Source organism: Pseudopipra pipra, chromosome 25 (assembly GCF_036250125.1).
Source record: "Pseudopipra pipra isolate bDixPip1 chromosome 25, bDixPip1.hap1, whole genome shotgun sequence".
Lineage (NCBI taxonomy): Eukaryota > Metazoa > Chordata > Aves > Passeriformes > Pipridae > Pseudopipra > Pseudopipra pipra.
This window is the reverse complement of record NC_087573.1, coordinates 6,378,451-6,406,217: the sequence shown is the minus strand read 5'-3', so window position 1 is coordinate 6,406,217 and position 27,767 is coordinate 6,378,451. Positions and strand designations below refer to the sequence as shown.

The 27,767-nt window shown below is 60.7% G+C and overlaps 2 protein-coding genes across 2 annotated transcripts in view; both read left to right on the top strand.

The window, feature by feature from the left end:
- Positions 1–8,152, top strand: part of LOC135402457 (immunoglobulin-like and fibronectin type III domain-containing protein 1) — a 40,776-nt gene extending 32,624 nt beyond the window's left edge. The window contains 8 exon segments of the mRNA XM_064635656.1: positions 419–547; positions 999–1,301; positions 3,016–3,104; positions 4,221–4,257; positions 4,260–4,415; positions 5,691–5,990; positions 6,466–6,792; positions 7,597–8,152. Coding sequence (XP_064491726.1) covers positions 419–547; positions 999–1,301; positions 3,016–3,104; positions 4,221–4,257; positions 4,260–4,415; positions 5,691–5,990; positions 6,466–6,792; positions 7,597–7,610 — 1,355 coding nt within the window. The 3' untranslated portion in view covers positions 7,611–8,152.
- A 2,202-nt stretch (positions 8,153–10,354) lies between these two features.
- Positions 10,355–26,532, top strand: LOC135402700 (copine-5-like). The gene is given in 22 exon segments (XM_064636084.1): positions 10,355–10,637; positions 12,500–12,540; positions 12,926–12,972; positions 14,257–14,360; positions 14,915–14,954; positions 15,099–15,175; positions 16,180–16,239; positions 16,326–16,347; positions 16,349–16,390; positions 17,045–17,148; positions 18,107–18,211; positions 19,345–19,386; positions 20,305–20,380; positions 20,918–20,974; positions 21,430–21,488; positions 22,028–22,074; positions 22,562–22,743; positions 23,471–23,598; positions 24,113–24,215; positions 24,866–24,923; positions 25,153–25,226; positions 25,560–26,532. Coding segments are annotated over 22 exon segments (1,833 nt in total). The 5' UTR covers positions 10,355–10,554; the 3' UTR covers positions 25,842–26,532.
- The last annotated feature ends 1,235 nt before the right edge of the window (positions 26,533–27,767 follow it).

Sequence of the window (27,767 nt, the reverse complement as noted above, 5' to 3'; positions counted from 1 at the left end):
TGGACATCAGGAGGAATTTCTTCCTGGAAAGGGTGGTCAGGCCTTGGCAGGGGCTGCCCAGGGATGTGATGGGGTCCCCACCCTTGGAGTTATCCAAGGAAGGACTGGCCATGGCACTCAGTGCTCTGGGCTGGGGGACAAGGGGGGCATCGGGCACAGGGTGGACTCGATGATCTCAGAGGTCTTTTCCACCCTAAATGATTCTGTGATTCAAGTGCTGTTTGATTTTGAATGAACACATCCCAGAAGTACACACGCACCTGGATAGGGAAGGGCAGAGGAGTCAATGACAGCATTTACAGCTCCTGAGGATGATTCAGTCCATAATTCTACCCGGAGTGAGGTCCAGCATCGTTGTCTCTCCTTTCCTGCTGGGGGGCAGCTCAGCTGAGCCAACACACTCCTTTCCTTCCTACAGACAAGAAGCTGAAGGTGACCAACCTCAAGAAGGGCGTGCAGTACGAGTTTCGGGTGGCAGCTGTCAATGCTGCTGGCACAGGAGATGCCAGCGACCCCTCCCCGCCCGTCTTTGCCCGGGACCCCACGAGTGAGTGCTCTGTCCTTCTGCTTCTGGGGTAGCTCAACGTACACTGGGGGTGTTAGTGGAGAGCAGACCTTCTGAAATGCTCTGTAAAAGTGTGTGAAGACAAAGATCAAATAGCTGGAGAATGTTTCAGGGTTGAGAATGAGCTCGAGGAAGGAGCAGAAGGATTTCCTGTGGGATGTCCAAGGGAAGGTGTGGCAGACTCCCTGTGTGGGGTTTGTGCAGTGTGAAGGACTCGGGATGGGCTGCAGGCCATGTTGGGGGTGTTGTGGGTCGTTCTGCAGGGCTGGCAGGAGCAAAGATCCACCTTTCAAGAACCGGGACGAGGCATGGGCACGACAGCAGGGTGGGTATCCAGTGCTCTCCAAGAACGCCGGGGAATCTCAGGAAGTGACTGAAAAGATGGAACAGAAATCCTAGAAAAAAGTACTTTCAACAAAATTTCTCTCTCCAGAATCCCCGGGCCAAGTGCAGGAGCTCAGAGTGAGCAGCTGTGACAGCACCAGCGTCACCCTGACGTGGAACAGGCCCGAGGTCAAGGACGGGAACGAAGTGAAGGGCTACGAGGTGGAGATGAGGCCTTCCCACAGCTCCAGCTGGACCAAGTGCCTCACCCTCCCTGCAGAGGCCACCACGGGCACCATCAAGGGCCTGCAGCCCAAGGAGAAGTATTTTCTGCGTGTGAGGGCCCTCAACGACAGCGGCCCCGGGGAGGCCGCGGAGCTCGAGGCCGTCGCGGAGGCCGCGGCCCCGGCGGGTGAGTCGGGGGCTCCTTCCAGGGCGAACGGGAGCAGCCGGGGGTGATGGTTTGGTCCAGGCCTTCCTGACAACCAGGCTGAAACTGGGAAAGTGGCTATATCCCAGTATTCCATTCTGTTCCTGTGCATATGCAGAAGTGTTCCTACGAGGGGGAAGGACGTTAGTCAGAGGTCAGGGCTCTTCGTTGGGGTTGCAGAGGAGGGGCAGCCCCGCTGAGCTCCCGGGGTTCGCCGTGGGCCCTGGGAGATGGGTACTTCATCCCCTCGGGATGGGATGGCTGGTGGTGCAGTTCTGCTTTCCTAAGGGAAGTATGAAGATTCCTTTGTTTGCTAACTCTCTACTAGCTGTGTACATCTGCCTATATCAGTTTTTCTGTTTGGGTTTTGGGGTGTTGGGGTTTTCTCTTTCTTATATGTAAATGGTTTTTTTTGCAATGGTATATAAGTTTAAATATGTGTATATATATACTGATTTAGCTCAGTTTATTTCGGATCTTTTGGTTCCTTTTCCCCTCTTCCCTTTCCTTCATGTAAGGGGGGGGATTTCGATGTGGATCTCTGGGGCCTTGGTGGGGAGCCAGGTCCAGGCTGCACAGAGGGCTGTGGGACACGGGGATGAGCTTCCTTCACACCCCAGACTGACAGGAGGATGATGAGCACTCCGTGTCTCCCCTGCACTCTGCTGTTACCTGCTCACGGCACCAGGAAATTCTGAATATTTACCCGATGTCAGATGTGCAGAGCACAGCGTTTGGCTCATATTGGAGACTCATTAGGACAAAAGAACCCCCAAAACTCTCTCTTCTCTTTGGATTTATATTTTTATATTTTTATATTTATATTTGCAGAGCCTTACCACAGTCACCAGACAGAAACCCCACATCCCTTATCCCTACCCACCTCTTTTAAGGGAAAATAGAGTTTTCAGTCTCTTTTCACACAGTCTTGTGGAACTAAGCATTTTATTTCATTCCCTTAAATCCCAATTTTTAGGTTGGTTTTTGGATACTTTATTTTACTTTTTAGTTGTCTAGTTTGAAAGTTTTTTACCATTTCCACTTTTCCATCTTGATTTACAACCTGTAGCTCTGCTTTTTTTTCCCCTGCTGCTTGGGAATGTTGCAGAATTACAGAAGTAAGAGATAATTCTGTGAGGGATTCATCTTCCTTAACTTGGGGCCTAAGGGAAATTGTCTACTTTTGGGCTATGCCTGGAGACTCCTTTTATAATCAATCAGTAAATAGGTAAAATAAGTCCATCTGGGAAGCAGGTTTTTCAGTTTTGTAGTGGAAACACTAACTATAATTTAACACTATTATATTTGGCATTTAAAGAAAAATACTAAATACAATAGTATATTATATTGGTTAAAAAAATATATATTTTGAATACTAAAATAATATTATTTGAAATAAACTCTGGCTGGTCTCCTGTGGGTTTTCTGTACTCTGTGTTGAACGTGTAATTTGTAAGTGTCCCTTGGAATTTCCTTGTCTCCAGACACCATTTGAACACCAAAGATCATCCCTGTGATGGGATGAAGAGTGTCAAAGGGCCAATTTCTCCATGATTCAGACATCACACGAACAGAGATTGCTGTGAATGTATTTTTATGTCATTTCCCCTCCTTTGCCCGCAGTGATAAATAAATAGCAGTGGAATGTGAAAGGTGTAAATGTCCAGCTATTGAGTGTAACCCCTGTGTTTGCCAGTTCCCCCCAGGTTACTGATCGACGACACGGTGCAAAACCTCCTGGTGGTCAGAGCAGGAAACCCCATCCGGGTGAATATTCCCTTCGAGGTACGTGTTCCATGGATTGGGGAATTCCCTGCCTGTTCCTGTGCTGGGAGTGGGGGCAGACGTGAAAACTGAGCCCCCGTTTCCTTGCCATGGAATTCAGTTTACGAGACAGCAGCAAAGCCTTTGGCTGCCTGTGCTGGGGGTGCCTTCTGGGCGAGGAGAACAGCGGCACAAATTCAGCTGCTGCTTGTTGGCATCGCTGTTTTACGAGGTTGTGGGCGCTGATTAACCTCTGCAAACGAGGCACAGAGCTGTCCATCCAACCCCAGCAACGCTGTCAGCATCTGCTGCTGCTCTGCCAGACTTTAAAAGTCATTAATTTTTATATTATATATTTCTAGTTAACATTTATATTAAATATTATATTTATATATTATAATAGATTAAATAAATTTTACTAGTATATATAATTATGTAGGAATAAATAGTATTATAAAATATAAATATTAAATAAACAATATATATTATATATTATATTATACTATATATTAATATTATATTATATATTAATTTTAATTAATATAGTAATATATTTATTTAATTAATATATTAATATTCTATATTATATTAATATTATATATTAAATATAATAATATATTATATATTATATTATATATTAAAATATTTATATTGTATAATATTATATATTATATATTTATTATATATTATATATAAAAATTATATATAATTATATAATATAATACATATATATGATATATGCTGACCTTTCTCCTGATCTCTGGGACAGCTGAGACCAAAGATGGCACAAGGGAAATAAAGGCTTTGAGGATGTTTTTTCTTTCCAAACCCAACAGATCTTCTTTTAAAAGCAGAAAATATTAATTACTGATGCATCTGTTCTTGATGCAGAATACTTTGGCTGACATAGTTCTGAACACTTTGCTGCAAAAATATCTTAAAGACACTGAGACAAAAAACAGTTCCAAAGGAAGGTCAGAGCACGTCAGGGCTCTTGGATCCATCTCGGGTCCGTATCCGGACAGGACTTCACTGTGTGGTGCAGGAACACCTTTGGGATGAGATAATGGAAGCACAGACGCACAGACACGCTCTGGAGGTGAAGCAGGGGGGCTGTGACTGTGCTGTTCTTTCCAGGGCTCTCCCGAGCCGGCGGTGCTCTGGCTGAAGGACGGGCTCCCCTTCCCGACCGGGCTGCCATAAAAACCCAGGATGGCTCCACCCGGCTGCTGATCGGGGCGGCCGAGCTCGGGGACAGCGGCTGCTACAGCGTGGAACTGCTCAACGGGCTGGGCAAGAGAGAGACCTTCAGCTTCCAGGTGCAAATCACAGGTAACTCCTGCCCTCCGTGGGCACCAGGCACTCCCAGCCTCAGTCCAGGCTGGGGGAAGGGACTGGGAGCAGCCCCGAGGGGAAGGACATGAGGTGTTGGTGGGGGGAGAGGTTGGACATGACCCAGCCCAGAACCCCCGTGCCCTGGGCTGGTCCCACAGGGATGGTGGGCAGCAGGGGAGGGGATCCTGCCCTTCTGCCCCCTCAGCTGAGACCCCCCTGCAGAGCTGCCTCCAGCCCTGGGAACAACAGCACAAGGATGTGGAGCTGCTGGAGAGTCCAGAGGAGGCCACAGGGATGCTCCGAGGGCTGGAGCCCCTCTGCTCTGGAGCCAGGCTGGGAGAGCTGGGAATGTTCCCCTGGAGAAGAGAAGGCTCCAGAGAGACTTGGAGCCCCTTCCAGGGCCTAAAGGGGCTCCAGGAGAGCTGGAGAGGGACTGGGGACAAGGGATGGAGGGACAGGACACAGGGAATGGCTTCCCACTGCAGGGCAGAGATGGATGGGATATTGGGAAGGAATTCCTCCCTGTGAGGGTGGGGAGGCCTGGCACAGGTTGCCCAGAGAAACTGTGGCTGCCCCATCCCTGGAAGGGTCCAAGGCCAGGTTGGAGCAACCTGGGCTAGTGGAAGGTGTCCCTGCCCATGGCAGGGTGGAATGAGATGAGTTTTAAGGTCCCTCCAACCCAAACCAGTCTGGGATTCTGTGATTTACTGGGAACAGGCAGCAGGCACCAAGCTGAGTTGGGCAGGCTGAGCTGTGGTGCAGTTTGGCCATTCAGGCACAGGGAGAACCGGGAACAACTTTCCATGGGATTCAGTCTGGACACCATGATATCACTGGTCTGCAGGACAGAGCAATCCACTGACTAAAACTCTACTTCCAGAGTGACTCTGCTGGAAAGGGCCAGCCCGGGTCCCAAACACAGACACTGCAAACCCCAGGAGCAGTTCCTGCTCTCTGGAAGAGCCTGAGGGGGGTCAGCACAGGCTGTGGGACACGGAGCCCCAGCTGGATCAGCTCTCAGAGCTGTGTCCCCAGGAGGGGAAGCAGCAGCTCAGCTCTGTCACCCTCCTCTCCTCCCTGCAATGCCCATGTTCTGCAGCAGCAGCTCAGTTCATGGCAAAAGTGTTTGTGTGGCTGGAGAAGGAATTGAGTTTGCCCCTTCCAATGATCGGGATCTTTACTGAGCCCCCATGGGATAGACTCCAGGTTTTTAGGGTTCTGTACTGTGCCACTGTCCCTACCCCTGTGACATTATTTGCCCTCCCCTCACAGACATCCCACAGCCTCCTGGACCACTGAGGTTGGAAGAGAATGTGCCCAACACAGTGACAGTGACCTGGGAACCGTCAGCATCTGAGAAGTGGGAGAAGAACCTCTACTACACCGTCCTGAAACGGGAGTCCCAGAAGGGCGTGTGGCACGTGGTGGGGGACCTGCTCTACAACAACAAGTTCACGTTCACCAGCGTGATCCCAGGCAGGGATTATTACTTCAGGGTGGTGGCCAAGAACAGCCTGGGAGCCAGTGCTCCATCTGAAACCGTGCAGCCTTGGAGGATTCGAAAAGCAAAGGGTAAAACAGCTTTTACAGATATTTCTCTGTGTGTGTTGTCGTGCTTGGTTTCTTTTATTGTTTCTAACACCCCATCCTGAAATGGGTCCCTCCTCCTAGGAATGTTTAGTTGCCCAGAACAGGAATGCCCAGAGGTACCCTGAGGAATTCCAGTTTTGTCCTTTCTGCAGGGACATTGTGCAGAGAGTCCCTTCACTCCCAGCCCTTATATTGTGGCAATCTGCCACAAAACGAATTCCTGGAAAAACCTATTAAGTGTTGCAGGAACCAAAGTTTGTGGCTCCAAAGTGAATCCAGGGTCACGTGAGAAGCAGCACAGGTTACAGTCCATGGGTGCACGGGATCTCTGGGAACTGCAGTGTGGAATTCCAGGCTCTTGGCAGCCGAGTGTCTGACTGAAAACCAGCCCTGCAAACTTCCCTGCTGGGAGCTGGACCTGAGGGTGTGTTCGTGTGTCGCTGTTTGTTTTTTACAGCTGAGATCTGGGTCAGACCCCAGAGGTACAGGGGAGTCAACCAAAACCAGCACCCCAGGTTCCTCGTCCCGCTGAAGCCCCACGTGGTGGTGACAGGCAGTGAGTGTCACATGAGCTGTGCAGTGGGGGGCCACCCCCCCCCAAAAGTCACCTGGTACAAAGACAACAGAGACCTCTCCAAGGATCCAAACTACTTCTGCACAAACGACTTTGGAGTCTGCTCCCTGGTCATCCTGGGGGTCACCAAGCAGGACGCAGGGGAATACATGGTGGAAGCCTCCAATGAAGTGGGTCGTGTCTCCAGCAGAGCCTTCCTCGCCATCAAAGGTAAAATCCACAGTGCTCTTCCTCCCCTGGGGGATGCCAAGGGGTGTCCTTGCTGCCCAGGGCCCCAAAAATGATCCCGTGCAGCTCTACCTGCTGCCAAGTGCAGCCTCCTGCTTTATTGAACTCCTGATTACCTTTTTAGTGATCAAGGGTGGAACAGAACTAGAAACTGAAAGGCAGATGTGAAAAAACCACTCGGTTTCTATGTGAGACAGAGGTTTGGGTTGGCTCTGATCAAATTTTTTAGAAAGAACAATCCCATTTTCCTTGGATAAAAGGTAATATCTTGGTTGGGTTTATCCCCAGTCCAGGAGCTGCAGAATAAAGATCCTGCAGATGTGCAAGTGGAGGGGGAGCAGTGAGGGAACAAGGAGGGTTTGGTGGCCAAAGGCAATGGGAAGGGAGGAAAGGGAGGGACATGGTGAGGGCCACTGGGATCCTGATGGGAATGGAGGAGAAGAGGGATTGACTAAGGATGGATAAACTTATGGATAAATATTGCTGGTGATTGTACCTAGTGAAATATCCTTTCTTTTGAGTCAAATATTTTCCTTTTAATGCAAAACCCCTCGGTGGGATGACACGAGTGGAGAAACGGGTCAGTTAAACCCCCAGATTTCCCAGATTTCACAGAATATTCCAAGTTGGAAGGGACCCACAGGCACCATCCCTGTCATCCTTTTGCAGACATTGGTCTTTTTGGCCCTGTAAGTTTTCAGCTCCCCCTTTCCAGGGAGACTTTTCAGGCTATTTATCATCTCCTTCATCACAACACTGAGCCACTTCTCTTTCTCTTATTTCCAGACTCCGCCCTGTAGCTTGACCCTGCCGAGAACATCCCTGCCCTGCTCTGTGGATGAGAAGGTTTCAGTGAGGACTGGTCCATCCTAAGCCTGTGCATTTATTTTCAGATGTTCACTGGAGCCCAAGGGGTTTATTTTTCACACCCAGTAATTGCATTTTGAACACGACACTGTGTTTTAGTCAAAATCAGGGGGAAAATGTTTCAAGAGAATTGTATTTTTATTTTTGTAATGATCATGGCTTTCCACTAAACCTTTAAAACACACATTAGAAGCTTTGGGAACACAGAAGATGAGAGGAAAAATAGTTGGCCAAAATGAAACTTTCCATGGAGAGCACAGGCAGCAGAGACCATCCCAGCACAGCCCTCACCTGCTGTCAGGCTGCAACAGGGACATTTCTGGCCACCAGAGATCCCTGGAGTTGGCCTTTCCCATGTGGTTTTCTAAGCCAAAACAACCCCTCTGGATTCCACTGGATTCTCAGCAGGTTTCCTAACTCTGGGAGAAGCAGTTCTGCATGTCTTGCACTGCCAGTGGCAGCTCAGTGTGTTGTTGTTAAAGAGAATGTCTGCCTGCCCATTTTGATCTGGGTGAGAGCTGAACTCTCAGACCAGGCTGGCAGGGAGGAGGTGGCACTCACAGTGCAAATGCCCTGCTGGGGAGGACTGGAATTCCCATCTGCCCCAGCTGTGGCAGCGTGAGCAGAGCAGCCCCACGGCTGTGCCAGCCCTGAACTGCCACCCCAGTGTCACCTCTGCACCCTCACTGCCACCCCAGTGTCACCTCTACACCCTCACTGCCACCCCAGTGTCACCTCTGCACCCTCACTGCCACCCCAGTGTCACCTCTGCACCCTCACTGCCACCCCAGTGTCACCTCTGCACCCTCACCCCGGCTGTGGCACCGCTGGGATGGTTCTGCCTGCTGCAAAAAGACCTTAAAAACCTTTCATGTCTGAGCAGAAATAAGAGGTACCAGCAGACACCTCCTGCCACGGTGGGGGGATTCCACCACTGAGAGGGGGAGACTGGAAAGCAAAATGTCCTGGGGAGTGCAGGGAGGTGTGACAGCCTGAGCACCAAAGGTACTGCTGTGACAGCATCCAGGAGACAGGAGAGAACAGATCAGAGACTCCAATTCCCTGGATCCTCAGACAACCAAACCCTCCCGTGGGGCTGAAATGTTCCCTTTGGTTACGTTTTGTACAACATTGTACAGACAAACTGGAGATTATGAAATTAAACCATAATTCAGTAAAATCTACCACGAGTACGTGTTTCTTTTGGAGGGGGCAGCCCGGCCAGCTCCTGAATGCCAGCCCCTGTCTGCTGCAGTTTTCACACCTTGATTCAAAGAAATCAAACTCAACACCTTGATACTGTTAAGCCCTGTAATGTTGGGAATAACTCTTCCATAAACACTCCACTGAAACAAGGATTTCGTGAGCTTTTACTCCCTTTAACATCTCAAGCCCCCCCTTGACAGTCAATCATTTTATTCTTACAACATTAATCTTTAGTTAAAGGTAACCTAGACTTCTTTTACTTAAACAATCTTTGAAATAGTTTCATATTTTATTGCTACGAGACCTCAACATCAATTTTTAGGTGAAGATAACTCAAACTTCCACTTAATCTTTGATTGATTTAGCTCTCCAGAGTGTATCTTCATATCTTATCATTACAGGATTTATTGATTTACCTCTTTAGAGTGTAACAGTCTCCAAAACTCATCCAAGCTCCAGCTGCACAGGTTGCTGACCTCCTTAATTTTTACTCTCTATTTTTTTAGCAGGGTTTAGGTAAGGATTTCAAAGTTACAAAATTTAAGGACTTGTGGTGGGTTGACCTTGGCTGGAGGCCAGGTGCCCACCCAGCCACTCTATCCCTCCCCTTCCCAGCCAGACAGGGGAGAGAGTGAGCTGGAAAAAACAACTCGTGGGTCGGGATAGGGCAGTTAAACGTACACACTAAAATTCCATGTGGGGCTCCCAAAACTGAACACGGACAAAGATTCCTCCCAGACAGAAGGTGCCAGGACAGAAAGGTCCAGCTCCCCACAGAGTGCCCAGGGTGGCCCACAAACTGCACCTGACAGCCAAAAATGACAGGCCTTCACTCCTGGGAGAAAGGGGAGAAAGGGCCGGGGTTTGTTTTTGGAGCCCTGCGCTGAAACTGCCGGTCCCACCCCCAAAATTGAACACGGAGGAAGGTTCCTCCCAGACAAAAGGTGCCCTCACAGAAAGCTCGTCCTGCCCATGGGTCTGGGGGTGAGCCGGGGGGCACCGGGGGGTACCAGGGAGTACCGGGGGGCTGGGGGTGATCCCGGGGTTCCGACAGGTCCTGAGGTCCAGGGGTGGTGGTGGGGGGGGTGGTACCGGCATCTGGGGGGGTACCGGGGTCTGGGGGTGATCCCAGGGTCGGTACCGGGGCTGATCCCGGGAGGTACCGGAGGTCTGGAGGCGATCCCAGGGTCGGTACCGGGCGGTACTGGGGTCTGGGGGTGAGCCGGGGGCGGTACCGGGGCTGATCCTAGGGCGGTACCGGAGGTGGTACCGGGAGTCCAAGGGGTAGCAGGGATGGGGAGGCGGCCCCGGGGGCGGTGCCGGGGGCGATCCCGGGGTTCCGGGGGCGATCCCGGGGATCCGGGGGCGATCTCGGGGGCGGTGCCGGGGATTTGGGGGCGATCCCGGGGATCTGGGGGCGATCCCGGGGGCGGTGCCGAGGATTTTGGGGGCGGTCCCTGGGGCGATCCCGGGGATCTGGGGGCGATCCCGGGGATTTGGGGGCGATCCCCGGGGCGGTGCCGGCGATCGAGGGGCCGGTCCCGAAGGAGCCCCGGGGCAGCCCCTCGGTGCGGGGTCGGGGCCGGAGCCGCGGGCGGTGCCGGGGGCGGTCCCGGGGCGGAGCCGATCCCGATCCCGATCCCGGTGCCGGGGCAGCGGCGGAGCCGGGGCATGGCGGGCCTGGGCTCCCTGGAACCGGGCACCGGCCCCGGCCCCGTCCCGGCCACCCGCGTGGAGATCACCGTGTCCTGCAGGTACCGGGGGCACCGGGAGGCACTGGGAGGGACTGGAGTGCGGGCGTAGCTGGCGCTGGAGCGTGCTGGGATGCACCGGGAGGCACTGAAATCTCCTGGGATGCACCAGGAGGCACTGGGATGCACTGGGAGGCACTGGGATGCACTGGGAGGCACTGGGAGGCACTGGGGTGCGTTGAGGTGCAGCGGCAGGTGGCGTTGGAGGGTGCTGGGAGGCACTGGGAAGCACTGGGATCCCCTGGATGGCACTGGGGAGCGGCAGCAGCCGGCGCTGGAGGGTGCTGGGATGCACCGGGAGGCGCTGAAATCCCTTGGGGTGCACCAGGAGGCACTGGGAGGCACTGGGAAGCACTGGGGAGCGTCAGCAGCCGGCGTTGGAGGGTGCTGAGAGGCACTGGGATCCCTTGGGAGGCACTGGGATCCCTTGGGAGGCACTGGGGTGCAGGCGTAGCCAGCGTTGGAGGGTGCTGGGAGGCGCCGGGAGGCACTGGGGTGCACTGGGAGCGGCGGGAGTCGGCTTTGGAGGGTGCTGGAAAGCACTGGGATCCCCTGGGAAGCACTGGGAGGCACTGGGAGCAGGGACAGCCGGCGTTATAGGGCACTGGGGGACACTGGGAGGAATTGGGGAGCACTGGGGGCACTGGGCAGAGTGGGAAGCACTGAGGGGCACTGGGAGGAGTGGGGGGTACTGGGGGCCACTGGAGACACTGGGAGGCACTGGAGGGCACTAGGAGGCAGTGGGGGGCACTGGGCCAAGTGGGGGACACTGGGGGGCACTGGGAGGCATTGGGGGGCACTGGAAGTACTAGGTGGCACTGGGGGCACTGGGGGCAGTGCCAAAACCGGGTGGCTGGGGGGTGACATGGGCCCGGCCCCCCCAGAGGGGCTGAACCTCCTGACCCCCCCCAGTGCCCCCTGCACCCCCACACCCCCTCTCTGCATCCCAGGGCCCTGCGGGGGTGTCCTGGCACACGGCTGTGCCCCCCAACACATGGCAGCCCAACACGTGCCCCCCAGACCCGGCTGTGCCCCCCAACACCCCCTGTGCCCCTGGTGTGTGTGAGGGGCACACCTTGGCATGGACACACAGCCCCGGGCACAGCCCTGGGCACAGCCAGCTCACACTCACACACTCAGATCACACTCACATTCACTCACACACACACAACACACCCTCCCACTCACACTCGGATCTCACACTCACACAGATCACACTCTCACACTTCCTCTCACTCTCACACACTGGTCACACTCACGCTCACACCCACACTCTCTCTCACACTCACACACACTCAGATTGCACACACACACCCCCTCGTACTCTCACTCTCACTCACACTCACACTCAGCTCACCCTCACAGTGATCACACACACACACACACACACACACACAGAGTCAGTCATTCTAACTCACACTTTCACGCTCACACTCAGCTCACACTCAGCTCACCCTCACAGTGATCACACACACACACACACACTCAGATCACACAGTCACACACAGTCGTTCTAGCTCACACTCTCACACTCACACTGAGCTCACACTCAGCTCACACTCAGCTCACACTCATACTCAGATCACACTCTCACGCTCTCATTCTAACTCACACTCTCACGCTCACACTTGCTCACACTCGCACTCATTCTACCTCACACTCACACTCACACTCCAATCACACACACTCTCACACCCTCACACTCACAATCCCATTATCTCCCTCAGATCACACTCAGCTCACACTCAGCTCACACTCACACACACTCACTCTCACACTCTCACACCCTCACACTCACACACTCAGCTCACACTCAGCTCACACTCAGCTCACACTCACACTCCCTCTCTCTCTCCCTCCCCCAGACAGCTCCTAGACCGGGACACCTTCTCCAAGTCGGACCCCCGTGAGTGGGGGGGGGGGCTCAGGGGGTGCTTTGGGGGTCCCTGGAGGGTGTTGATGTCTCTGGGGGGTGGTTTAGGGGTCTCTGGGGGTGTTTTGGTGTCTCTGGGGATGTTTTGGGGATCTCTGGGGGTGTTGGAGGATCTCTGGGGGTTTTTGGGGGTCCCTGGAGGTGTGTTTGGGGTCCCTGAGGGGTTCTAGGGGGTCTCTGGGGGTCCCTGGGGGGTCTCTCAGGATGGGGTGTGTTTGGGGGGTGTTGGGGGGATCCCTGGGGATGTTTTTTGGGTCCCTAAGGGTGCTCTGGGGTGGGTTTGGGTGTTTTGGGGTCCCTGGGGGTGTTTTGGGGTGTTGGGGGTGTTTTGGGTCCCTCCGACCCCCGTTCCCCGCAGTGTGTGTGCTGTACACGCAGCGCCCGGGCAGCCACCAATGGCGGGAGGTGAGTGCCCTGATTGGTGGGAGGGCGGCCAATCAGCACCTCGGGGGGCACTCGGACAACCAATCAGAGCATGGGGGGGCACTCAGCCAACCAATCAGCACCTCGGGTGCTGGCTGGACAATCAATCACCAGCGTGTCGGGGCAGTGACCAATCAGCAGCAGCCATGCCAACCAGACAGCCAATCAGCATGTGGGGTGCCTGCGGGTCAGCCAATCAGCAGACTAGGTTCTGGCCAATCAGCATGTTGGGCACCAACCCGTGGCCAAGCAGATCTCTGGGGTGCCAACCAATCAGCACGTCGGGGTGTTGGCCAACCAGCCAATCAGGTATTGGGGGGCTAGGCCAAGTGACCAATCGTCACGTGGGGTTCTGGCCAATCAGAGCTCTGGGGTGCCAACCAATCAGCACAGCGGGGTGTTGGCCAACCAACCAATCAGGTGTTGGGGTGCCAAACAGTTGGCCAATCGGCAGCAAGCAATGTGTCCTGGGATGCGCAGAGCCGACCAATCAGCATGATGGGGTTCACACAGCCAACCAATCAGCATCCTGGGGTGCAGGCAGGCAGCCAATCAGTGTCCTGGGGAGTTTTGGGGTGCGGGGCAGCCAATCAACTGCAGGTACACGTCCAGCCAGCCAATCAGCGTGGGTGGCGCCGCCCCTGTAATTAGGCAGGTGTTAATTGCAGGGTGAGGAGCGGGGGCGGGGCGGGGGGGGAGGGGCGGCCCCGCAGGCACAAAGCGGCACCTGCGGCCGCCCCTCCCCCCCCGCCCCTGTCCCCGCGTGTCCCCCCCGCCCCCGCCCCGCCCACCCCGCCCACACGCCCCGACCCCCATGCACGTGTCCCCATGTCCCCAACCCCCTGTGCACGTGTCCCTGTGTCCCCAACCCCCTGTGCACGTGTCCGCGTCCCCATGTCCTCATGTCCCCATATCCCAATGTCCCTGTCCCCATGTCCCCATCCCCACATCTCCATGTTCCTGGTCCCCATTCCCTTGTCTCCATGTCCCCATGTCCTCATCCCCACGTACCATATGAACGTGTCTCCAAGTCCCCAACCCCACATCTCCATGTCCTCATGTCCCCATGTTCCCATGTCCCTGTGTTCCCATAACTACGTCCCCACGTCCCTGTGTCCCCATGTTCCTGGTCCCCATTCCCATGTCCTCATGTCTCTGTGTCCCTGTGTCTCCACATCCCCTGTCCCCCCTCTGTCCCTGCTGTCCCCCCATGTCCCCTGTCCCACTCTGTCCCCCTGTCCCCCCCTGCTGTCCCCTTGTCCCCAGTTTGGCCGGACCGAGGTCATCGACAATTCCCTGAATCCCGATTTCCTGCGGAAGTTCGTGCTGGATTTCTGCTTCGAGGAGCGGCAGAACCTGCGCTTCGACCTGTGAGTGTCACCCCAGTGCCACCCCAGTGCCACCCCAGTGTCACCCTCAGTGTCACCCCCAGTGCCACTGGCACCCCCAGCACCCCCAACACCCCCAGGTCACCCCTGTGTCACCCCTGGGTCACTCCAGTGTCACCTCCACTGCCCGTGGCACCCCTGGGTGCCCCTGGGTCACCCCATTGTCACCCCTGTGTCACCCCTCGTCCCAGGGTCACCCAGGGTCACCCTCGTGCCTTTGGCACCCCAGGGTCACCCCATTGTCACCCCTGTGTCACCCCCTGGTCCCAGGGTCACCCCCAGGGCCACCCCAATGTTACCTCCAGTGCCCCTGGCACTCCCATGTCACCCCCAAGGTCACCCCCAGTGTCACCCGAGGGTCAACCCAGCACAGCCCCTGCAGTGTCCCATCCCTGTCCCCCCTGTCCCCATGTGTCCCCTATGTCCCCTGTGTCCCCACGTGTCCCCTGTGTCCCCACATGTCCCCCCCCATCCCCACATGTCCCCACATGTCCCCCCCATCCCCACATGTCCCCACATGTCCCCTGTGTCCCCAGGTACGACGTGGACTCCAAGAGCCCCGACCTCTCCAAGCACGTGAGTGAAGGACCCACCACGACCCCCCCCCCAGGACGGGGACACCCCGGTGACCCCAGTGACCCCTGCTGACCCCCGGTGACCTCGGTGACCCCTGGTGACCCTGGTGACCCCCTGGTGTCCCCTGGTGTCCCCAATCCCCAGGATTTCCTGGGCCAGGCCTTCTGCACCCTGGGCGAGATCGTGGGCGCTGCCGGCGGCCGCCTGGAGAGACCCCTCATGTGAGACCCCCTGTCCCCAGTGTCACCGTGTCCCCCTGTCCCCAATGTCACCATGTCCCTGTGTCCCCAATGTCACCGTGTCCCTGTGTCCCCAGGGTCACTGTGTCCCCCTGTCCCCAGTGTCACCATGTCCCCCTGTCCCCAGTGTCACCATGTCCCCCTGTCCCCAGTGTCACCGTGTCCCCCTGTCCCCAGGGTCACCGTGTCCCCCTGTCCCCAGGGTCACCGTGTCCCTGTGTCCCCGTGTCCCCCTTGGCTGTGACCCCTCCTATCCCCAGTGTCCCCATGGCCCCACTGTCCCCAAGGGTCCCCAAGGGTCTTCATGTCACCACCCCCCAGAGAAACCCCCATGTGGCCCCCCCTGGGTCCAGTGTCCCCATGTCCCCCCCCCATCCCCATGTCCCCATGTCCCTCCTGAGGCCCCCCGGGCTTTTTTTGGGGGTGAATCTTTTTGGGGGGTCTGGATTCTTTTTTGGAGGGGATCTGAATTTTTGGGGGAGTTGGATTTTTTGGAGGGTCTGAGTTTTTGGGGGTCTGGCTTTTGGGAGGGTTAGGTTTTTTTGGGGGGGTCTGAGTTTTTGGGGGGTTGGCTTTTGGGAAGGGCTGTTTAAGTTGGGGTGATTTGCTTTTTGGGGGGGTGCATCTTTTGTGGGGGTTGGATTTTTTGGGGGTCTGAGTTTTTTGGGGGGTCTGTCTTTTTGGAAGGGTTGGTTTTTTGGGGGGACTTCACTTTTTTAGGGTTGAATCTTTTGGGGGTGTCTGATTTTTTTGGGGGTTGGCTTTTGGGGGGGGCCTGTTTTATTTAGAGGAGCCTTGATTTTTGGGGGGGGTGAATCTCTTTAGGGGCTGTTTTTTTTTTGGGGGGGGCAGGAACAGCTTCTTTCTAAGGGGCTGGATTTTGGGGAGGGGGATGTTTATTTTTGGAGGGGACTTACATTTTTGGGCACGGGGGGGCTTTTTTCTCGGAGGGGGGGTCCCCTCCCTCACCCACCCTCCCCCCCCAGGATGGGCACGACCACCCCCCACTCCCGGGGTAGAAAACCCACTCCTGCCTCTGCCAGCGGGTGAGTTTTGGGGTCTCCAGCGGGGGGGGGGGGGACACCCCGAGGTCCCCACGTGTCCCCTCCCCCCTCACATCCCATCCCGGCAGCGGAATTCCCGGCAGGAAATGCGGGGACCATCATCCTCGTGGCCGAAGAGTTGGGAAACTGCCGGGTGAGCCCGGGGGGGATTTTAGGATTGGGGGGGGGAAAGGGACAGTTTTGGGACCCCCAAAACCACGAGTTTTGCTTCTCCCCCCCCAAAAAAAAAAAGTGTCCCCAAAAATCCAGCCCCTTAAAAAGAAGCTGGTCCTGCCCCCCCCCGAAAAAGCCCCCAAAAGATTCACCCCTCCAAGAAAAAGTCCAACCCCAAAATGAAGCCCTCCCAGCCAAAAAAACCTGCCCGTAAAGAGATTCACTCCCCAAAAAAACAAGTCCCCCCCAATAAAAGCCCCCCAAAATCCAGACCCTTAAAAAGATGTTCCTCCCCCCAAAAAACAGCCCCAAAAAGAGGAATCACTCCTCCCAAAAAAACAAGTCCCTCCTAAATAAAAGCCCCCCCAAAATCCAGCCCTCCCCCCTCAAAAAAACCTGCCCCAAAAAGAGATTCACCCCCCCAAAAAGCCTCCCCTAAATAAAGAAAAACCCAAAAATCCAGTCCCTTAAGAAGAAGCTGTTCCTGCCCCCCCTCAAAAAAGCCCCCAAAAGATTCACCCCCCCAGAAAAAAGTAAGGCCCCCTAAAATCCAGCCCTCCCCCCCAAAAAAAAAACTTGCCCCTAAAAGAGATTCACCCCCCAAATAAAAGCCCCCCCAAAATTCCCCCCCCAGGACGTGGCCACGCTCCAGTTTTGTGCCAACAAGTTGGACAAGAAGGATTTCTTTGGAAAATCCGACCCCTTCCTGGTGTTCTACCGGAGCAACGAGGACGGGACGTGAGTGACCCCCCAAAAACACTGGGACAACCCCCTCGCCCCCCAAACACCTACAGTGAGCCCTCCAAAACCACAGGGACCCCCTCGAAAAAATCCAGAGACCCCCCCCAAAAAACACACAGGAACCCCCTCAAAAACACACTGGGAACCCCCCAAAAAACACACAGGGACCTCCCCCCAAACACCCACAGGGACCCCCCCAAACCCCCCAGTGTCCCACCCAGCCCAGCACGGGGGGGTCTCACCCCCCCCCCCCCCCCGTGTCCCCGCTGTCCCCAAGGGGCTGGGGTTGGGGCCGGGGGTGGCCCCAAACCCCCCCTGTGCGCTGGGGGAGGGGGGCAGGGGGTGTGACCCTGATGTCCCCCCCGATGTCCCCCCGTGCCCCCTCTGTGTCCCCCCTGTGTGCCCCCTGTGTGTCCCCTCTGTGTCCCCCCTTTCCCCCTGTGCCCCCCTGTGCCCCCCGTGTCCCCTTTGCACCCCAATGGCCTCCCTTGCCCCACTGTGTCCCCCCTTTCCCCCGTGTCCCCCTGTGCCCCCCCGTGTGTCCCCCCATGTCCCCCTTTTCCCCGTGCCCCCCTGGTGTCCACCTTGTGCCCCCCCATATCCTCCCGTGTCCCCCCACGTCCCCCCCTTTCCCCCATGTCCCCCCCCATGTTCCCCCGTCCCCTGTGCCCCTCGTGCCCCCCATGTCCTCCCTTTCCCCATGTCCCCCCATGTCCTCCCTTGTCCCCCCCTGTGCCCCCCGTGTCCCCCCATGTCCCCCCTTTCCCCCGTGTCCCTCCCGTGTTCCCCCCTTTCCCCCCTTTGCCCCCCTGTGCCCCCCCCATGTGTCTCCCCATGTCCCCTCTTTCCCCCGTGTCCCCCGTTCCCCTCCATGGTCCCCTGTGCCCCCCATGTCCTCCCTTGTCCCCCTCTCCCCCCCCGTGCCCCCCGTGTCCCCTCTCCCCTGTGCCCCCAGGTTCACGCTGTGCCACCGCACCGAGGTTGTTCGGAGCTCCCTCAATCCCGTGTGGGCGGCGTTCGCCATCCCCGTGCGGGCCCTGTGCGGGGGGGACCCGGAACGGTGAGGGGACCCCAAACCTAAACACCCCCCGGGACCCCCAAACACCCCCCAGGGTACCCCGTCAACCTCCAAAACTCTGAAAGGGGGACCCGCACCAGTGAGGGGGCACCTCAGATCCCCCCCGGAACCCCTAAACACCCCCTGGGACCCCCAAACCCCCAAAACTCTGCAGCAGGGACCCACACCGGTGAGGGGACCCCAAATCCCCCCTGGGGTACCCTGAGAGCCCCCAAAACTTCGAGGGGGAGCAGCACCAGTGAAGGGGCACCCCAAACCCCAAACCCGCTCTCTGGGCTACCCCTGGACCCCCAAACCCCAAACTCCCTCCTTGTGGTACCCTGGGAATCCCAAACCCCCTCCCTGGGGTACCCTGGGACCCCCAAAATTCCAAACCCCTTCTCTGGGGTACCCCGGGACCCCCACACCCCAAACCCCCTCCCTGTTGGGAATCCCTCTTACTCCCCTCCCTGGGGTCCCCTGGGTGACATCAGCACCTCCAAAACCCCCAAATCCCCCAATGTCCCCTCGGTGCCCCCCTGGCTTTCCCCCGGGCATGGGGCACGGCCCTGGCCCTGTCCCACCCCTGGGGTGTCCCTGTCCCTGTCCCATCCCTGGGGTGTCCCTGAGCCATCCCTGGGGTGTCCCTGAGCCATCCCTGGGGGGGTGTCCCTGTCCCTGTCCCACCCCTGTCCCTGTCCCTGAGGGATCCCGGGGGTGTCCCTGTCCCATCCCGGGGGTGTCCCTATCCCTGTCCCTGAGCCATCCCTGGGGGGGTGTCCCTCTCCCTGTCCCACCCCTGGCCCTGTCCCTGTCCCTGGGGGATCCCGGGGGTGTCCCTGTCCCATCCCTGGGGTGTCCCCGTCCCTGAGCACTCGGGGGTTGTCCCCCCCCCCAGCCGCTGTGCCGGCACACCGCTCCTCACGCTGGTTTTTGGGATCCGTGTCGGGCGTTTCTATGGCAACGAGAGATAAAAATACCCCGGGAGGAGGAGGAGGAGGAGGAGGAAGGAGGAAAAACCCGCGGAGGCGTCAAAACAAGTCCCGGGGGGAGCGGAGGGGGGGATGGGCCCCGGGGGGGTTTGGGGGGAGGTTGGAGGGGTCGGGGGGGGTGATGACCCCCCACACACCTTGCAGGGCCATCAAGGTGGAGGTGTACGACTGGGACCGGGACGGCAGGTGAGGGGGGGGCCTGGCGACCCCCCGGGTGATGGGGACCCCCCCAGTAATGGGGACCCCCAGAAATGTGGACACCCTGGTCCTGCACCCCCCACCGGTTATGGGGACCACCCTGGGGATGGGACCCCCCGGGGATGGGACCCTCTCGGGTGATGGAGACTCCCCCATTAACAGGGACCCTCCCAGGTGATGAGGACCCCCCCGGCTGATGGGGACCCCCCTGGGTGTAAATGGGGACCCCCCCCCTGGCTGATGGGGACCCCCCCGGGTGACAGGGAGCCACTGGCCCCGCCCCCCCCGGGTGATGGGGACCCCCCCCAGTAATGGGGACCCTCCCCGGGTGATGGAGAACCCCCCCCAATCCCCGCCCCCCCCGGGTGACAGGGACCCTCTGAGTGATGGAGAGTGTCCCTCGGGCGATGGGGGCCCCCCGAGTAATGGGGACCCCCCCAGGCGATGGGGATCCCCCGGGCAGTGGGGAGCCCCGGGTGCCAGGCACCCGCCCCCGCGATGGGGACCCCCCCCGGTGCTGGGACCCCCCGGGTGACGGGGGTTCCCCTGTCCCACCCCCGGGGGTGATTGCGACCCCCCCCACACTGACAGGGACCCCCTGGCCCGGCCCTCCCGGGTGTTTGGGGTTCCCCCGGCTGATGGAGCACCCCCTGGATTCTGCCCCCCCCCCCCCCCGAGTGACAGGGACCCCCCCGGGTGAGGGGCACCGCCCTGTGTGCTGGGGATCCCCCCTGTCCTGGCGACCCCCCCTGGTGCTGGGGACCCCCCCGTGAGATGGGGACCCCCGCGACCCTGCCCCCTCTGGATGACGGGACCCCCCCCGAGTGCTGGGGAGCCCCCCCTGTTGCTGGGGAGCCCCCCCAGGTGCGGGGTTCCCCCTCGCTGACGATCCCCCCCGTCCCGCAGCCACGACTTCATCGGGGAGTTCCGCACGAGCCTGCGGGAGCTGGCGCGGGGCCGGAGCCCCCCCAACATCTACGAGGTGAGAGGGGATCCCCGGGGGTGTCACTGCCCCCCCCCACCGCCCCCGGGGTGTCACACCCCCCCCAGGGTCCCCCTCTGCCCCCCCGGGGGTGTCACTGCCACCCCCCACCCCCGGGGTGTCACACCCCCCCCAGGGTCCCCCCTCTACCCCCCCGGGGGTGTCACACCCCCCCAGGGTCCCCCTCTGCCCCCCCGGGGGGTGTCACACCCCCCCGCGCTGTCCCTCATGGGCTTCTGTGTCCCCCGAGTTGTGACACCCCCTCAGGGTGCCCCCCCTTTTCTCTCGGGATGTGACACCCCCAGGGTGCCCCCCCCGTCCCGCAGGGTATCCTGTGCCCACCCCATCCCTCAGGCTGTGACACCCCCCAGGGTGCCCCCCCTGCTGCCCCCCGAGGTGTGACACCCCCCCAAGCTGCCCCCGGGGTGTCCCGTGCCCCCCCCCCATCCCCCGGGATGTGACCCCTCCCCAGAGTCCTCCCCCGCACCGCGGGGTCCCTGGAGTGGGTGGTCGCAGCCCCCCCGTGCCCCCCCCCAGGTCGTGAACCCCCGCAAGAAGCTGAAGAAGAAAAAATACCTGAACTCGGGCACGGTGGGCACGGGGGGATCGGGGGGCTTGGGGGGGGATTGGAGGGGGTCAGGGGGGCACGGGGGGATCGGGGGGGTACGGGGGGATTGGAGGGGATCGGGGGGCACGGGGGGATCAGGGGGTTGGGGGGGATCGGGAGGGACTGGAGGGACTCGGGGGGGGCACGGTGAGCACGGGGGGCTCAGGGAGATCAGAGGGGACTGGAAGGGATTGGGGGGCTTGGGGGGCTCGGGGGGGATTGGGGAGCTGGTGGGGGCTCGAGGGGGATCAGAGTGCTCAGGAGGGGGATCGGGGGGATCGGAAGAGATCAGGGGGCTTGGGGGTATCGGGAGGGCTCGGGGGGGCTCGGGGGGGGCTCGGGGGAATCAGGGAGCTGGGGGAGGGGCCCAGGGGGCGGGGGACACATGGGAGGTGTGGGTGTGACCCCCTCCGAGCCCCCCGTGTCCCCCCCCCCAGGTGACACACTGCTGTCCTTCGCCGTGGAGGCCGAGCCCACCTTCCTCGACTACATCAGGGGCGGGTGAGGGGGGGGTCCCAGCACCCCCAGCTGCTCCTTTGAGGGTCCCAACACCCCCAGCTGCTCCTTTGGGGGTCCCAACACCCCCATCTGCCCCTTTGGGGGTCCCTATTACCCACTGCTGGTCCTTGGGGGTCCCCAACACCACAGATCGCCCTTGGGGGTCCTTTCAGTGTTGGTCTGTTGGTCCTTTAGGGGTCCCCAGCCCCCCCAGCTCCTCCCGCAGCACCTCCAGCTGTCCCCCGGAGGGTGGGGGGTCCCTGGCACCCTGATCCCTCCCTTGGGGACCCCTGGCACTCCCAACTCCTCCTTTGGGGTCCCCAGCCCCCTCAGGTGCCACCTCACCACAGGGGGTCTGAGTTGGGGAAGGGGGGGAGGGACCCATCCTGTGACCCCCCCCCCAAGGAGGGGGCGGTGGCCCCAAACTCCTGTGCCCCCCAAACACCCTCGTGTGCCCCCCAAACCCCACCTGTGTCCCCTGTGCCCCCCCCGTGCACCCCAAACCCCACGTGTGTCCCCTGTGCCCCCCCCGTGCCCCCCAGGACGCAGCTGAACTTCACGGTGGCCATCGACTTCACGGCGTCCAACGGTGGGACCCCAAAACGGGTCTGGGGGGGTTGGGGGCACAGGGGGGGGTTGGGGGGCACAGGGGGTTTTGGAGGGACACACAGGGTGACAGGGGGGGTACAGGGGGTTTGGGGGGGCACAGTGGTTGTTTTGGGGTGACACGAGGAGGTTTGGGGGAACGGGGGGGTTGGGAGCACACGGGGGGGTTTGAGGTGACACAGCAGGGGGGTTGTTTTGGGGGCACACTGCGGGATTTGAGGGCACACGGGAGAGTTTGGGGGCACACGGAAGGGTTTGGGGGCACACAGCAGCGTTTGGGGGCACGGGTTGTTTTGGGGGCACACAGTGGGGTTTAAGGTGACACAGCGGGGTTTGGGGGCACACAGGGGGGTTTTGGTGACACAGATTGTTTTGGGGGCACACAGGGGTTGTTCTGGGGGCACACAGGAAGATTTGGGGGCACGGGGGGGCACAGGGGGCACAGGGGGGTCCTGACGCCCCCCCCGCAGGGAACCCCTCTCAGCCCACGTCGCTGCACTACCTGAGCCCCTTCCAGCCCAACGCGTACTCGCTGGCCCTGCGCGCCGTCGGGGACATCCTGCAGGACTACGACAGCGACAAACTCGTCCCCGCCCTCGGCTTCGGTGCCAAGGTCCCCCCGGACGGGCGCGTGTCCCACGAGTTCCCGCTGGTGAGGGGACAAAGGGGACGGCGGGACGGGGGCGCGGGGAGGGGCTGGGGGGGGCAGTGGGGGGTGTCACCTTTGTCACTGGGGGGGACGAGGGGGTGTCACCCTGGTCACTGGGAGGGATGTCACCTTTGTCATTGGGGTGGGGATGGGGGGTGTCACCCTGGTCACCAGGTTGGGGCCATGCTGGTGTCACCCTTGTCACTGGGTTGGGGATGAAGTGGGAGTGTCTTGTCCCCAGGTTGGGGATGGGGTGGTGGCCTTGTCACTGGGGTGGAGATGGGGGGTGTCACCTTTGTCACTGGGGTGGGGCCATGGCGGTGTCACCCTGGCCACTGGGGGCGATGTGGGGGTGTCGCCTTTGTCACTGGGGTGGGAGGGGTGGTGACCCTGTCACCAGTCTGGGGACGTGGCAGTGCCATCCTTGTCACTGGGGTGGGGACAGGTTGGTGTCAGCTTTTTCACTGGGTTGGGGATGTGGTGGCATCATCCCTGTCACTGCTCTGGGGCTGGGGCAGTGTCACCCTTGTCACTGGGGTTCCCTGGTGTCCCCCCGTCCCCGGGTGAGGGCTGTGGTGTCACCTTGTCCCCCACTGGACTCCGTGGTGTCCCTGTGACCCCAGGTGGGGTCCAATGGTGTCACACTTGTCCCTGGGTGGGCTCCGTGGTGTCCCCCGTGCCCGGGTGGGTTCCGTGGTGTCACCGCGGTGTCCCCGTGTCCCGGTGGCAGAACGGGGACGCCGCCAACCCGGCGTGCCAGGGCATTTCGGGGGTGCTGGAGGCGTACCAGCGCAGCCTGCGCCGGGTGCAGCTCTACGGCCCCACCAACTTCGCCCCCGTCGTCAACCACGTCGCCCGGTAAGGGGGGGGTCCCTGCGCGCCCCCCGTGTCATACAGAGCCCCCCCCAGCTCGGCGGCCCCACCCATCACTCCAGAGTGCCCCCAGGGACCCCGGACCCCCTCCAGCACCCAGGGGTCCCAACCCCCCCCACAATCCCAGCGCCCCTCCCCAGGGGTCCCCAAACCCCCCCCCCACAATCCCAGTCCCCGTCCCCAGGGATCCCAAACCCCCCCACAATCCCAACCCCCCTCCCCAGGGTTCCCAGACACCCCCCCCACAATCCCAGCCCCCCTCCCCAGGGATCCCAACCCCCCCCCCACAATCCCAGCCCCCTCCCCAGGGGTTCCACTCCACTTCCCCAGGGCTCCCAGACCTCCCCAGCACCCAGAACACCCCCCTCAGCACCCGGGGGTCCCCGCACCCCGGGGAGGGTCCCAATGGCCCGGGGGGGGTCCCAATGGCCCTTGGGGATCCCAGTGGCCGGGGGGGGGGTGTCCCTGCGCCCCCCCCCGTGTGACGAGACCCCCCCAGGGCGGCGGCGGCGGTGCTGGACGGGTCTCAGTACTTCGTCCTCCTCATCATCACCGACGGCGTCATCTCCGACATGGCCCAGACCAAGGAGGCCATCGTGAATGTGAGACCCCCGGGGGGCACGGGGGGGCATCGTGAATGTGAGACCCCCGGGGGGGACAGGAGGGGGTATCGTTAACGTGAGACCCCCCGGGGGGGCACGGGGGGGTATCGTGAACGTGAGACCCCCGGGGGGCACGGGGGGGCATCGTGAACGTGAGACCCCCGGGGGGGCACGAGGGGTATCGTGAACGTGAGACCCCGGGGGGGCACGGGGGGCATCGTGAACGTGAGACCCCCGGGGGGGCACGGGGGGTATCGTGAACGTGAGACCCCGGGGGGGGCACGGGGGGCATCGTGAACGTGAGACCCCCGGGGGGGCACGGGGGGGTATCGTGAACGTGAGACCCCCGGGGGGGCACGGGGGGTATCGTGAATGTGAGACCCCCGGGGGGGCACGGGGGGGTATCGTGAATGTGAGAACCCCGGGGGGGCACGGGGGGGTATCGTGAATGTGAGACCCCCGGGGGGGGCACGGGGGGGTATCGTGAATGTGAGACCCCCGGGGGGGCACGGCAGGGCTGGGACCCTGAAGGTGGGAGGGGGAGGGTGGATTGGGACCCCTGGGGGGGTCTGGGACCCCTGGGTGCTGGGGGAGGGGGAAGGGGGGACTCATTTAGTGCCCCCCCCCATTTCCCCCCCCGACCCCCCCAGGCTGCCAAGCTGCCCATGTCCATCATCATCGTGGGGGTCGGCCAGGCTGAGTTCGACGGTGAGATTGGGGGTCCTGGGGGGGGTCCGAGGGGGTTTTGAGGGGCCCGGGGGGGTCGGGGGGGGGACGGGGGAGCCCCCCCCGCTCCCGGGAACTGTGAGTTGAGCGTGTCAGGGCTCAGCTTTGCCTTGGGGGGGTGGGGGGGGGGTTAGGGGTGTAACGGGGTTCCACCCTGGTGGGGAGGGGGCACTTGGGGAGGTGGTTTCTGAGCCCCCCCCGCGCCCCCCAGCCATGGTGGAGCTGGACGGGGATGACATCAGGATCTCGTCCCGCGGGAAGGTGGCCGAGAGGGACATCGTGCAGGTACCGACCCCCGGGGGGAGCGGGACCCCCGGGATCCCCCTGCAAGGGGGCTGGGGGGGGACTGGGACATAAAGGAGGGGGCACTGGGGATATTGGGAGGGCACCGGGATTTGGGGGGGAGCACTGGGACATTGGGGGGGACAGTGGAATATGGGGAGCACTGGGATTAGGGGGAGAGGACACACGGGGCCGGGAGGAGACACAGTGGGACGGGAGGGGACACAGAGGGACGGGGGGACACAAATGGGGCAGGGGGGACAAACGGGGCCGAGGGGGTGGTTTCCCAGCCTCGGGCACCCCCCCAACCCCTTTGCCCCCCCCGCGCCCCCCCAGTTCGTGCCGTTCCGGGACTTCATGTCGGGGGGTCCCGGCGCGGGGCTGAGCATGGCGGGGCTGGCGCGGGAGGTCCTGGCCGAGATCCCGGACCAGCTCCTGTCCTACATGAAGGCGCGGGGCATCAAACCCCCCCCGGGCCCCCCCCCGACCCACCCCAGGTCCCCCCCGAGACCCCCCCGCCCTGACCGGCCCCGCCCACCATCCCCCGTGCACCCCCCCCGGGACTCTCTGTCCAGGCAGAGCCGGGACCATCCTGCCCCCCCCCCAGCCCCCAAATAGGGCCCCAACACCCCCCGGCCCCCCCGAAATCCCCTCCGGACCCTCGAGACCCCCCCGCCCTCCCCAAACCCCCATCCCCCCACCCACCCTGGGACCCTCTGCCCAGGTCGACCTGGGACTGGGGGGGTCCGTGTCCCCCCCCCCGCAACCTGGAGGGTCCCCCCAACCCAGGGGTCCCCCCCAACCCCTGTTCCCCCCCATCCCCCATAAACGACCCCTGGGGTTCCCGGGGAGGTTGGGATGACCCCCCTCAATATCCATTTGGGACCAAACCCCCTCCCCCAAAGGGGGTCCCAACGTCCCCCCCCGAGCCCCCCCGGTACCCCCTCCACCCTCACCGCGCCCCCCACAAACCCCTGTCCCCCCCACCCCACCCCGGGACCCCCCAGTCTGAGGGTGCCCCCCAACCCTTGTTTCCCCCCCCATAAATCACCTTCTGGGGGTCCCGGGGGGGTTGGGATAGACTCCCCCCCACTATCCATTTGGGACCATCCTGCCCCCTCCTCTCCCAAAAAGGGGGTCCCCAGCCCCCCCCCCGGGGTGCACAGACGCCCCCCCGCCCAGTGACCAACACCCCCCCCGGGTGCCCGTGCCCCCCCCGGGGGTCCCGCGGTGTCTTTGTGCCCCCCCGTGTCGTGTCCGTGGGTTTGTATCGAGTTGCCTTAAACTGCAATAAATTATCGTGGGTTCAGCACGACCCCCCCGCGCCCCCCCCGGGACCCCCGGCATCGACCCCGAACGGGGGAGGAACCCTCCAGCTCTGTGTGACCCCCCCAGTTCTGTGTGACCCCCCCCACTGTGTGCCCCCCCCCAAGTGTGTGTGACCCCCCCATGACTCCCCCAAGACTGTGTGACCCCCCCGAACTGTGTGACCCCCCCGAACTGTGTGACCCCCCCCGTCAGCTTTGCCCCCCATCTGTGTGACCCCCCCCAGCTCTGACCCCCCTCTGTGCCCCCCAGTTGTGTGCCCCCCCCCCCCCGTGTGTGTGACCCCCCAGATGTGACTCCCCCAACACTGGGTGACCCCCTCCATGTTTGTGACCCCCCTCATCTGACCCCCCCCGTGTGACCCCCCAGTAGTGTGACCCCCATCATCTGACCCCCCCCTGTGTGTGACCCCCCCGTGCCCCCCATGTTTGTGACCCCCCCATCCCTGCCCCCCCGCCCCCCCCCGGCCGCTCCGTCTCCGTTTTCCTTTTATTTATTTATTTCTACGAACCCCAAAAATCCCAAATATACACAAACCGTGGGGGGGGCGGGGGGGGCCTTATTTACAGGACCCTCCCCCCCCAGACCCCCCCGCACCCCAAACCCCCGGGGGGGCCGGGGGGTGTCCTGGGCTATGGCTTTTCCTTTGCGGGTCCCACATGCAAGGGGGGGCTCGGCCGCGGCCCCCCCCCCCGCTTTGGGGGCGGGGCTTTGTCGTGACAGCGGGGCCATATCGCGATAGCGGTGGGGGAGGGGAGCACGGGGGGGCTGCAGCAACCGCCCCCCCCGTCTTGTTGAAACCCCCCCCGCTGTTGCAGCTGGGGGGAAACAGAGACCCCACACCCCAATTTGGGGGGGGTCATAAAGACCCCAAAACCCACTGGGGGGGTCACAGAGACCCCAAATGGGGGGGGGTCATAAAGCCTCTGAACCCCAATTTGGGGGGGTCATAAAGACCCCAAAACCCCCTGGGGGGGGTACAGAGACCCCACCCCCCAAAATGGGGGGGTCGTAAATCCTCTGAAACCCCAATGGGGGGGGGGGGCACAGAGACCCCAAATGGGGGGGGGGTGTCATAAAACCTCTGCACCCCAATTTGAGGGGGGGCATAAAGACCCCAAAACCCACTGGAAGGGTCACAGAGACCCCACACTCCAATTTGGGGGGGTCATAAAGTGTCTGAACCCCAATGGGGGGGTCACAGAGACCCCAAATGGA